This window comes from Anoplophora glabripennis, unplaced genomic scaffold, assembly GCF_000390285.2.
Source record: "Anoplophora glabripennis isolate ALB-LARVAE unplaced genomic scaffold, Agla_2.0 scaffold213, whole genome shotgun sequence".
In the NCBI taxonomy this organism is placed as follows: Eukaryota; Metazoa; Arthropoda; class Insecta; order Coleoptera; family Cerambycidae; genus Anoplophora; species Anoplophora glabripennis.
Window position 1 is genome coordinate 182,522 of NW_019416344.1, and position 13,490 is coordinate 196,011.

A 13,490-nucleotide genomic window follows, 5' to 3' on the forward strand; every position below is an offset into this window, starting at 1 on the left:
AGTTGTTTGTTTTGAAGTTTTGCTAAAAATTCCACAGCTATCCTCGCAAGAAATTACATGATTTTAGGTGATTACACAAAAAATAGTAGATAATTTAAAAACTAGAAGAGGTAGGTATATGGAACCCTGATACCGTTCGAAAGAGAATAAAATTGTGTATCAGAATATAGAAAAACATACAGGGTGTACCATTTAAACAAACCGACTTATGAAGGTTTGAAGTTTACTAAACTCGGCCACTTTGAAAGTATGGATGGGAAGCTTAGGGGTCTAGCTATCCCCCCTATAAATATTGTTGCTTTATCTTTCTTACTATAAAATACACATGGTTTGAAGCTAGTCACTGTTTCTCTCGATTTTTTTGAAAAAAAAAATAAATACCTATCTCGAAAACGGTTAATTTTAGGAATAGGGAAACTTCTTAAAAACCACCTAAAATAACACGTAGAATCCAAAATTTCAATAATATATAGGGTGTACCATTTAAAATAAGTAAGTTGATGGCTACTTCCGGTATAACCGGTGGACGCCATTATTTTAGTTGAGAAGGGCATGCTCGAAAACCCGGTATCCCAAATTTTCAAAATTCTAATCGAAGTAGTCTCTGAAATAATTCTAATGGGCCGTCACCGTTAGACACCCTGTTATATCAACTGTATTAAATTTCTCTTTGTGATATTGCCACTGGTGATGTAAAAAAATTTCCACCGCATTGTTTATGAATTTACTTCGTTCGATTAGCAAGTTAACTGATTCCATAAAAACGCCGTTATTTTGTACAACAGGTGAGTCCTCGTTCCGAGTCTTCGAATTCATCATTCTATGTCCTTCACTGCGAAGGACCAGGTCTTCCATTAGCAGCAATGCACAACGTGAGCACGCACAAGGTTGTAAAAATCCTGTACGATACGCGGCCGCAACTGTGGCCACTGTTGGAGAAGTACGCCATGCCCAAGAAAAAGTCTTTCGAGGTGCCTTTGCCCCAAGGTAGTAGGGCTCAAGTACAACTACTGCTTCCCCCGTCTTGGAGGGCGGAACTGAGAGACGCGGCCTATCCTGTCCTAGTTGAAGTGTAAGTACTTGACTGTTTTAAGCATCATTAACGAGCTGGACATTTCTACAACCATCAATATGTTAATGCAAACACACAGTGTGCCTAAGGAATAATATGGCCTATGTACTTGGTTGCCACCAGTTACAGAATTACCTTTCACTTCCTTACTCTTAGCTAGGAATCTTTGACCTGGTCTTGTTATTCTCGTGCTAGGCTCTGTGGGGGCAGACCTGCTATTAGAACCCCTAGAGGCCCGTCCCGATGTTCATCTCGATTCTGGTTGGGTCTTAGGCAATAGTGACGTTCTAAGACTTACCGTAGTGCCCTCTGCAAGTGGTCGCATCCAATGCTTGAAACGTTTTGCCGTTCTTCATTGTCGGCATCTTCAGTGATGACTTTGCAAAAGCATTTCGCCAGACCGTTTCAGAGGATTACCATTTCCTGAGGCACCGTTCCATATGTAGCGGCCTTAGACCCAATAGAAACCGAAATGAAAATCAGAGCAGGCCTAGACATTCTAATAGCGGGTCGGTCCCCACAAAGGCTAGCTCAAGAACAACAAGAGCGGGTCAAAGATTCCTAGCCGGGGCTAATGTTACTATATAATTAATCATGTAATAGTTGCCATAATCATTAAATTGTGTCAACAATAACCCTACTACATCTATGATTTACGTTGAGAGATTGACTAAATCACTTTTAAGGACGTCACTAAGCGATGACATGTCAGTTGTGAGGCTTTATATTATAGGTAGTAATGCTCATAGTCATTTAATTTATTTTTCCCAGTAATGGCAGGCCAGGCAGCAAATCAGTGACCGAACAATTCAAGGTGGACTGGGGTACATACATGTCCAGCCACTGCGACGTTGTTTACGTCAAGCTCGACGTACGAGGCGCTAGGGGGCAAAGTGACCGCTCCATTTACCATCAACTGGGAGGTGTCGAAGTGCAAGACCAGGTTAGATGGGCCCTTTAACATCCGCGGGATTTAAGATATATAAAAAAGTTTAGCTCGATAGTTCGCCGTTTCTGGGAGAACATATTATTTTGTTCTTCTTAATTTCTAAACTGTTAGTTTATTCCTTGTAAATACTACAATTTGGGCCATCTTGGAAATCAGATATTTTTATAAGATCTTTCGGGCTGCATTAAAATTAAATTATTACTGAAATTATTTGAAAACTCGTTTTGGGATATTAACAGAAGTCTATCAATAATATTAAATATTAGTGTTGAAAATTTATAACCATTCCATTGTAACTATATATCTACTAATCGTACTAATTGTAATTTTAAGGTGACAGTGTTAGAACATCTCTTGGAAAAGCACAAATACCTCGACAAAACTCGTGTAGGACTTTGGGGATGGGGTTATGGCGGTTACGTTACTGCCATGGTGCTGGGACTGGGCAACCAGCAAAAAGTGTTTAAGTGTGGTATTGCTGTCAGTCCGATAGCTGATTGGTTATACTACAGTGAGTACAAAACTTTTTTTATTGAAAATATATATTTTTTATAAAATTCCCACAATATACGACTATAAGGAATTGCCTCAGATTCTGTTGGTGTCAAAGAAAAACGATTTAACTGAACTTGTCTCTATTTGTCTCTATTTAAAGTTGCCACGTTTAGGTACAAAATGTCACTTAATCAACTTTAAATCTATGATTCAGTCATTGTAATAATAAACATGATAATCATTAACTATTATTCTTATTTGAATAAGCATTCAATTAGATAATGATGAGAAATACTATTCATAGTTTTCAGGATGAGGAATATCGGAAATATGTATTTTTTTCTGAATTATGTGTTATTGAAAATGATAATAATTTGGAACGATTTTTGTAAAAAAGACTTTTCAAAACACGTTTCTGAACTCCACAAAACCTACATCCTGTTATTCAAAACTAAAAATTTGTTGTCAATTCTGAAGGCCTCTAGCAGGTAAATGAAGTATATATGGCATTGTAGGAAACTATTAGATACTGCAAGTGTAATTCAATGCTGAATGGGATTGCAGCCGCCAGAGTAGTTGTTTTCTACAATATCATTATTTAAAAAGATAACAATATTCTGAACAAATTTCCGTATAAGTATAAAATCTGCATTATAAATTCACTTTTAATATACTTACTTTATCTTACGACTCTTGTGAGTATTATTGTAATATTATCTATATTTCAATTTATTATTTTCTAATTTGCGTCAATATATGTGTAAAGAAACTTCTGACTATGAGACTGATAAAGCAAATCGATATTCTTGAAAAAAATAGCATTACTGATGACAACCAAATAACATTGAATTAGAAACAAATTATGGAGTCAATTGATTCAAAATATTGATAGCATAATTTCAAAGGCAAGAATACCTTTTTATTTTTTGAAAACATTTCGGACACTAGATCGATTCGAAAATAATTTAATTTCAATTCTTAAGATTATTCTATAATAACTTACCTTATTTAAAAACTGGCAAAAAAGAAACTTTTCTGTAAGTTATATAAAAATTAATAAAATAGTAAATTTTTATTTTCAAAAAAAAACGGTAAGGTGATTAGAAATACATTTTTTCGAAATCTTTATTAACAGTTATATAACTTCAATTTATTTATTTTTTTTCAAATAAATGTTTTAAATTAGACTTTGCCATAAGTTCTTTAGACAAAAGATTTTTTCAAATGTTACACTTTTATCACTGCTTCTAGAAAAAAAAAGCATTCAATCTTTAACTGCTCATAATTGATTAGAGAATTGATCAAAACTTGACATTATTTCTTTTCAGAAATACATTATTAGTAATACATCGTACAACAAAATCGTCCTCTTGTTTCAAATACGATTCAGAAGATTTTAATTTGTAGACATTTATGTGCATGTAACATAACTTTTTTATGCTCCATTTATACTGAAAAATAAGCAAAATATTCTTATAGTCTGCAAAACGGCAAAATCAACATTTTTGTATTAAAATCATTAACAGCGAGCAGGAAATAAATATCAACAACTATTTAAGGTATTTTACAAACTATGTATGATATACATTTTCCAGATATATTTCAGTAAAGGCAATTTAACTTCAAAGAGCCTCATTTCAATTTGATTCTAATAAGGCCTTATTTATATTTCACGTTAGAAAAATGATGTCGTTTTTAAAGCCTATATTAACTTGATTTTTTTTCTGGAATAGTTTGAAAAAACCTTGAAATACATCTGATAGTTTCTGAAATACATATGATATGTTATGAAATACAAATGACAACTAAAATAAAATTGACATTTTCTAAATTAAAACCGACTATTCTTAAATACAATTTACATTTTTTGAAATACAGGTAAATCCAATTTGTTTAAGCCCTGAGGGAAGGATGTGCAGTGGCAAAGTAGGGGAGTGACGAACGAGGCCTATATGGGTCCCTTCCTGCCTGAATTTTCACTCAATATCTTTGATTTGTACATTTATGAATTCAAGTGAAATTTGTCCAGTTGTGACTACATGAGCCTGAGCTGAAATCCCTCCTAGCCTTTCTGAGATAAAATTGACTAACTTGAAGTACAATTTTAGCTGTAGTTTTCTGCACAAAACGAAAAGTTCTGATAACAACCCAATCGAATACAACGAGAGAGCGAATATAGAAGCGAAATCTTCTGTTTTCATGTATACTCCAATCGATTTAGAGTTTGACCTTAAATTTTTATTACATTTTGTGACGGTGAATGATATGCAGAATGATAATATCAAAAAACTAACTCGAAACAAGTGCCACTAAGTTGGCAAATTGCAGATAAGTTGTAAAATTACGTGTTTTTTTTATTTTTTTTACTGCCCATGAAAATCTGGACGATCTATCGGAAAATTAGTCATTTTATGTAATAGGTAATTAAATTAATAATTATTAATTATTATTTGTTAACTGTAAAATAAAGGTCGAAAATTGCGCAATATTATTGCTAAAAGCGATGGATGTTGACGAAATTTATTAAAAAGACGGTCAATCCAAAGCCCAACATGTGTGCCAAAGGCCGATTCGACTGACCATGAAATTGTTACTCCAGGTATTTGTTAATAATGAATTAATCGTTCGTTCTAATTGATCCAAAGAAACATATCGAAAAAGAAATATTTCAAAATGTTGAAATTAAGTAGCTCTTTAACTAACAAAGTAGGACTTGCAAAACAGCGTTATAATCAAGTTGTCACAGGGTCAGGCAAATGCCGCTCGGGAATTCGCTCTTTCTGCATTAAATAGAGCTTATTTTTATGGTACTTTATAAAAAATGAGAAATCACCTACGCCTCTTTGTTCCCAAGATAACTTTTTTATAACATTAATTGTAATTACCTATTGGACGTATCGGACCGGGATTTTAGAGATAAATTAAAGAAAAGGTTAAACTTTCATTTTCAGAAAGGTTTACATTGATAGTTCATGTAATAAACGTGCTACCAGTAGTAAAATTTAACGCTAATGAACAGCCTGAACGCGAGAGGAGCGCCGGGCGGGGCTCGCGCATGCGCGTGAACGCCGCTCTCGGCGCGTGCGAGATTTTTGACTTGAACGTATCAAATTCGATTAAAAAAATGTACACATGTTGGTCATTAGACTGACAGTCCCATAAATTTCATCAACATCCATTGCTTTTTGCAATGATAATTCCGAAAACTGATTTTTCCACGTTCGACCTTTATTTTATAGTTAACAAATAGGTGAAAAATTACTTTAGATACCTTAATAAGCTCCGTAAATAAAATTAAGTATAAACAATTTACGCATTTTTAAAAAAAGTCGTACAAACTAAAGATACTTTCTCTCATTCCAGAGAAATTATTATTCATCAAGCAACGTTTTATAATGTGTTGATATACAGTATTTTCGTGACTTCTCACGAATTTCCGCCGAATGGTCACTGCTTGCTAATAAAAATTTTTTAGATCTTGAAATTTTAGTTTCGAAGCGATTCTAAAAAAGTCTAAAGCCCCCTTGCCAGGATGAAATGCATAACTCTAATCCGGGTTATAAAACTGTAACAGCCCCAGTTTCTACGTCATTAAACCAGATCCGAAGTTCTAGTGTGCGGCCGTAAAAGGATCACATTCTTTACATTATCGAACTGTTTTCATATATCAAACCCCGGGCGCGGTGCCTTAAATGAAAACCTGTTCCAGACTCGGCGTTCACGGAGAAAATCCTGGGCCTGCCCACCGAGAATTACAAGGGCTACGTGGAGGCGGATGCGACGCAGCGTGCGCGGAACATCCCCAAGAAGTCCTTCTTCCTAATGCATGGCCTGGCCGACCTCACGGCCCCCTATCAGCACGGGGTGGCGTTGGCGAGGGCTCTCGCCGAAGCAGGTATCCTTTTCAGGTATCAGGTACGTACCAGTTGATTTGTGATGGCGGTTTAATACGGGGAATTACAAAATGCAAATAATTAAATTTTCTACAGGGTTATTCTCATAACATTCTACCCCCTTGTTTTTTTTACCTTTCTACCTAGGAAAGAAATGTAAAGAATCGAGTTTTAGGAAATTTTCTTTCAATGTCAAAAATACAGGATGAGTTTTTTCCGATGTTTAGTGTAGGGATCTGGCAAAGTAGCAGATATACAAAAAAGAGGAAAGATATGCAGTTTTATGATCCTTATTAAATGTTACTTTTATTTTTTGAAAAAACGTCATGGCTGACTATATATTTGGAAAAATCCAAATTCGGACCAATTTTTCCGATGCGTGTAGCTCCGTTGCGATTTATTTTACAAAGTTAGGTTATAACATAAACTTCAAGTTTTTTAAATGTAAATGAGCTAGGAAAAATTATCTTTTTTATACTTTCCAACGATATAATAAATCGGTATTGTTATTTTGAAAAATGGAAAAACTGTAGCTGTTTTTAACTTTTCAGTTGCTCGCTGACGTAGATGGCTGTGAAAACAATCAAAATGTTTACTGATAACGCTTTTAGTTACTGTAGCATTATTTGACAGTACTTTTCTTTCTTAAAAGTTGTTTCAATTGCCAAAGACAATGAATTTTTCAAACGAGGAAAAGCGTAATATTATTGAGTGTTATATTCGTTCAGGAAACTTTTGACAATATTGATACGCGTTCTGTGAGAAAAGCGTCAAATTCTGTTTAAAAAAAATGTATCTTATGTATTAATAATAACGGTGGGGGTTTTGAACAATTTCTTTAATAACTTTAAAGTAAATAATGGTTTTTTCATATAATTCTGATATTTTTTGGGTCTTTGTTAAGTATTTCATTTACTTACCACAAACGATTTCCATCATTATGAATGATTTAAATTCTTTATTCTTTACTTTATTATTATTGTCTCATTTAAAATATGCCAGTCGCACACTGATCCGGTGCCCTGACATACAGAGGTACGCACATGATGCTGTCTTCATTGTTCTGATTTTATTGGCTGGATTGCGTATAATTTTCGCAGTCATCAACGAGCAAATGAAAAGTTAAAAACGGCTGCAGTTCTCTCATTTTTCAAAATAACAATACCGAGTATTACCTATATCGTTGGAAAGCGTTTTCTAGCTCATAGCTAACTATGGTTTACATTAATTTAAAAAACTTGAAGTTTATGTTATAACTTGAAAACTAAAGTGTGCACGAACAATTTGATCACACTGTCTTATTAACACTATAACACTGCAAAAACGTGAAACTTTGTAATTTATTTTTTTTTTGTAAAATAAATAGCAAAGAAGCTACACGCATCTGAAAGAATTGACCGAATTCCGATTTTTCTTTCAAATATCTAGTCAGCCATGACGTTTATTTAAAAAATAAAAGTAACATTTAATAAAGATCATAAAACTGTACATCTTTCCTCATTTAGGTAAGCTTTTTTGTATCTCTCTTTTGCTACTTTCGCAGATCCCTACACTAAACATCGAAAAAAATTCACCCTGTATATAAACAAAAGTTTGGTTTTTATTCCCTAAATGCAACTGTTATTTTATATATTTCTTTGAAATCGCAAGAAAATTTCGGAAAAGCTTGGTTTTACCATTTTTCCCTTGATTGAAATGTGAAAAAGATATGGGATGGTAGAATCTTATGGGAATAACCCTGTACAGGGTGATCCACTCTATTTTGACCGCTCCCCCCTTAACTTTTTGGTTTTAGATTTAGATTAGATTTAGAATTACAGGATATCTTGTTTTCTTAACAAAAAAACCTTCTTTTCATTTTTTAATAATATCTCACTTGTTGTTAGAGATGGGCCCAACAAACCCTATATGACTATGCTCGATATGGAACGTTCTATCCAAATATGTAAAAATATACAGTGAGTTATATTTAAATGAACATAATTAATATCTGCGGCCATTTTGTTTGGACTTAATTTGTTTTTTTTTTTAGTATCATTTTCAAAAACTCCATAAAAAATCGTGCGACTGTATTTCAAATTTGTTTATAACTCTAAAAACAAGTTAATGGGGGGGGTCAAAATAGAATGAATCATCATGTACAGGGCGTTTTTGAAATGGGCACTATAAATTCAGGAGCTGATAGAATATCAAAAACTAAAATGATTCTTTTTGTAAACCATGGGCTTATCGATTCCTTTTCGAGGAAAAGGGCGTTAAAGATGATTCTTTAAAATCACATTTTTGGCTTATCTTCTCCAAAATAAAGTTGATATACTTAGTTTAGTTTTTAAGAGTACTTACTTCTATCTTAACCAGTGATATTTTCAGACATTTATTATTATTTATTAGTATTTTTGAGGTTAAGTTTCTTACGGCGTACATTATAGATACATCATAATGTAAAATTTCAATAAGATAATTTTGTGTGTAAAATTTAATTTTACATTATAGCATCGCCACGGTAGCGCAGTCGGTAGAGAGTGCGGTGGCAAGCATTTCTCGGCTAGGCTTCCTACTCTGGTCCGGGTTCGATCCCCGGTGTCGACACTGGCAATGTCGATGGATAATGGGTGTTTGTCCGCGTTTTTTGAAGTGTCCCTTGTCCCTTCCGCACAAGCCTTTGGCTTTGGATTAGGGGGTTGTCTCACTTCTGTGGTGTGTCTCATGTTAAAAAAAAATTATATATATATATATATATACGACATAAACCATAAAAAACATAACTTCATGTCGTGAAATTTTACAAAATTATCATTAACGCCCTGTATCTCAAAAATAAGGAATAGAAAAGAACACATTTATTTTTTGATATGCCATATTCCTGAATTTATGCCTCATTTTCCAAAACATCCTATGTGTAAACATTAATAGGTAAAAATTAGAGTCAAAAAGTCTATAAACTCTTCCATATTTTTCCATAAAATTTCCATTCATTGTTAATATCGTTTCAGCGTCTTACCTGTCGCCAATATCTTAAACTAGTTAGCAAGACATTTTTGAGACTACAATTTCAAAGCTTTGAATTTCGAAATACAGGCTATTTATAAATTTGGTGATGATATATATTAACGAGTACATAAAGATCTTAAAACTCAATTGGCAGAAATATTTTTGCAAGTAGAATATGTGTTTTTAATGCCTACTGACTTACCACAATAATACAAAGAAACACTTTTGGAACCACTGAGCCCATTGTTGGCTCTGTTTGCACAAATCACTCTATACATAATGTGCAATTAACCCACAGCTTTCATCAGCATTTCTATGTATTACCACCATATCGATTAATTCATTGTTACTTTATTGATAGGACATTTTATATTTATTCGCACTTATTAATACATGCCAGATAGACTAGTATTAAAAAAAAAAAGAAAACACAAGAATGCAAAAAAATTAATGACGTTTATTTTGTTTCCTAATAATTTCGTTACTGCTGTATTCAACAATTTGATTTATTGTATGATGTCCAGTATTATTTTGCAAAACACGATGGTATAAACACCCAAAAGTAATCAGATTTACGACTCAGTAACTGATAAACTAGACATTCAGGAAAATAAACAACTGAAAGATTATACTGTTCCTGTCAAGCAACTGATTGATTAATAAAGAAAACAAATCATATTTCCGAATATCATGGATGTGATCTTGTTCCGTTATACGGATAGGGTGATTAACTTTTTATGATTAGGACTTTCTGGATTTGATATTTGGTTCTACCAAGAAAAAAATATCTATTTTTAAATCTATCTTAAACTTTTGAGTGTTTTGTACTCAGGATTTTCTCCATTTTGAATGGTATTAAAACTAGCTAAATCTTCACTGACATTGAACGTTATACTTTTAGAGTTATGCTGACGAAGGGCATCAGCTGGAAGGTGTGTTAGAACACGTGTACCGGTCGATGCAAACTTTTTTTGAAGAGTGCCTTAATCTCGACACTGAAGAGAAAATGAAGGAGAGAGAAGAAGCGAAAAAGGAAGAAGCCAAGAAGTAGTTCTAGAAACGCTCCCTTACCATCACCCGATGGCCTTTTAAAGACTGTATCTCAATAACTACCGTCTCAAAAACAGAAATCAGTGGATTTCGTGTGTGGACAATGAGGCGGACGTTTAGTGAAAGGCCGGCTTCCCGGTTGGCCAACACAATCAATTGTTTATATCAAAAATAGCGCAACATAGTGAGTTGACAGTGTTTAGTATAAAAAAGGAATTAGTTTTAATTTTTTTCCATGTTAAAATTTGAACTGAAATCGTATTTTGTAATGTAGTTTGGATAGTCTAAGTCTTTCCTCCTTTTACTAATCTAACGATTCGAAAATATTTTAGTGATATGGTTATAAGGCAGGGACAATACAAGTGCAATATATTGCTGATCTACTGGTACGTGAAGAACAAAATAGATCATAATTTCTTCTTTCTACGCAGGTAGGCCTAACATTTACTAAATTTTGTTCTCCACGTCCATCTTAAAAATTAGCCTTACGATACAGGGTAATTCTTTGTGCTGTGGCACATTTTTTTTTATTCAGTGACTATATTACTATTAATCTAACTGCGACTTTTATATCCAAAAGAGTTCTTTATTTTGAATTCGATCAAATTTTGGGTATTTAACAATATGAATAAACGTAACAACATAGTTTTCAGTTGATTGGCACAATGTACAACATACACAAGATAATATGTACTCATAGTTGTCTTGAGTATGATGCACTGCACAATATTCATCTGATATCCACAGATTGATTTTTTTTATTCTATCAGGCCCGCAACAATTTCTTTAAAATTGAGCTATTAAAATTTGAAGGGCTATTTAAATTATTTTCGTATTCTCTAGCCTTTTCTCGACTATAATTTATAAAGTGGTGTAAAAATGTATTTTAACTTGAAAAGTGACAATTACAACATTATATGATGTTATTGGTAACGCAGTTGGGGAACTAAATGAAAATGAAGAGAGCTAATCATAGATTTGTTATTTAATTTTAGGACTCAACTAAGAATACAGTAGAGAATGATCATGGACATGAATGATGCCTCTCATTTATTTAAAATAATTTTTCTCTTAAGTCTTAAGTAAATATGTTGAAAAATTCATAACTGACATGATAAGTGAGTACATGTCGTAGAGGCAAAAAACACTGCAATAAAAGTTTTTTAAGAAAATTCGTGTATTTCCAAACTTCTATTGGAAGCTATTATAGTATATTCAAGGTGATTAGTTAAGTTGTGGTCAGGAATATAATTCCTTTTATATTGTTTTTTTTTCGGAGTCAAATTAAAAAATATATCCTGCACGAATTTTTCCCTAACACTTTTAGCTTCCTTCTTAAATATAAGGTACAAAATTCTTGATCAGTTTTATATACAGAACATCCTAAAACTAGTTTTATAAGTTACAATAATAACAGAGAACATCAGAAACATACAGAATAGATGTCTTACGTATTTTAATTAAATCAAGCAACTAGCGCATCCACCATTTATACAAAACAGTTTGAAAAGTTTGGATGTAACAAACCATTATATATATTTAAAATAGTTAAGATTTTGCAATTAAAGTAGACAGTCGTGTTAATAGAGTCAAATAAAAACTTGTTACACCTGCACTTTTTTCTAAAATGCCCAAAGTGGGAGAATAAAAAGTTTTTATTTTGATCCATATAACACACCTGTTTAATTTTAAAATTTCGGCATAAGTACCCAGATTTCAGTTTGCTACAGTTTTTTCCTTTCGTTAGGTATTAGTTTACGGTTTGCATTAATTGAATCAAAGTAAAAACTTTTTATTCTTGCACTCTTTTCCCTAAAATGCATCCTTGAGAAGTTAAAAGATCAAAATTGGTTAAAAATGACCAAGGAGGCATTTTAGAGGAAAGTGCGGGAATAAAGTTTTTATTATTACCCTGCTAACACGTCTGTGTACTTCAATTTCAAAATCTTAACTATTTTAACAAAAAATGGAGATTTTCACTGATTTTGACCTATTTTTTGAGGTTAGGAAAAGTCCTAACGTCAAAATACAGGTATCATATTCTGTTAAAAGGTATATGAAAAAAAAAAATTGCACTGTATAATAAATTGTACCTATTATTTGTATTTATTTTCCCTTTTTTTAATTTTTACATTTTTTAATCCTAAATTTTGTAGGTGTTAGCAAATAAATTTGACAGATAAATTTTGACACATGTACAAAAGACTACCTGTATAAGTAAAAAAACATATAAAATTCGCATGTTTAGTTCAAATTAAAGAGACCCTACGAATGTGTATATTTGATTAAAGTACGAATTTTTTTCGTACTAATTTTTGAAAAATTGTTTTGCTAATTATTTGGCGTATTAATAATTTTTTAATTATTAAATATTAGTTGCTTAGAAAACACTTTTCCAGCATTAATGTAGAGAAAAATAAATAAACAATAAAATAACAAAATATTGAAATAAACGAAAATATATCATCATATTTTAGAATCTGTAAAGAAATTTAAAAAATGAGTACACCTTTATAGAAATTTATATGGGGTTATTTTGAGGAGAATAAAATAACGCCATGATTAAAATTCAAATGACAAAAATTACTTACACAATTTTTAAAAAATTGACACCAAAAAAATTTGGATTGGGATTCGGATTTTAACAAGTTGTAGTTTTCAAATGTGCTCATTTTTATGGTGTATTTAAAAAAGTACATTTAACTTTCAATTTTTTACTGTGTTAATGTAGGTATATGAAACAAGAAGATTGACTTGTTTCACTATAAGGAACAAATTTATCTTTGTTTAATTTTTTTAAATTTCGAAATTTCACTTTTAAATTTGAACGTTAATTAATTATATTATCAGGTTAAATGGCAATTAGATATAATAATTAAACAAAAGTGTATACAAAAAATATTAAAAAAACAGTCATGCAGTTGATTTGACTCATTTGGAATTAAAATTATCATAAATTAAAAAATTATACTAATTATATTTTATTGACAATGAAAATTATAATTATGATGTACCGAGCCTGTTGTTTTTGGTAACAACA

At 32.1% G+C, this 13,490-nt stretch overlaps 1 protein-coding gene across 2 annotated transcripts in view; it reads left to right on the plus strand.

The window, feature by feature from the left end:
- LOC108907865 (inactive dipeptidyl peptidase 10) overlaps window positions 1-10,473 on the plus strand; it is a 115,731-nt gene extending 105,258 nt beyond the window's left edge. Inside the window, exons 12-16 of one of the 2 annotated variants that reach the window (XM_023454181.1) lie at window positions 786-1,072; window positions 1,844-2,015; window positions 2,355-2,532; window positions 6,226-6,431; window positions 10,302-10,473. In XM_023454181.1, coding sequence (XP_023309949.1) covers window positions 786-1,072; window positions 1,844-2,015; window positions 2,355-2,532; window positions 6,226-6,431; window positions 10,302-10,451 — 993 coding nt within the window. In that variant the 3' untranslated portion in view covers window positions 10,452-10,473. The remainder of the gene's footprint in view (window positions 1-785; window positions 1,073-1,843; window positions 2,016-2,354; window positions 2,533-6,225; window positions 6,432-10,301) is intronic. The other variant, XM_023454182.1, reaches the window with a different exon arrangement.
- The last annotated feature ends 3,017 nt before the right edge of the window (window positions 10,474-13,490 follow it).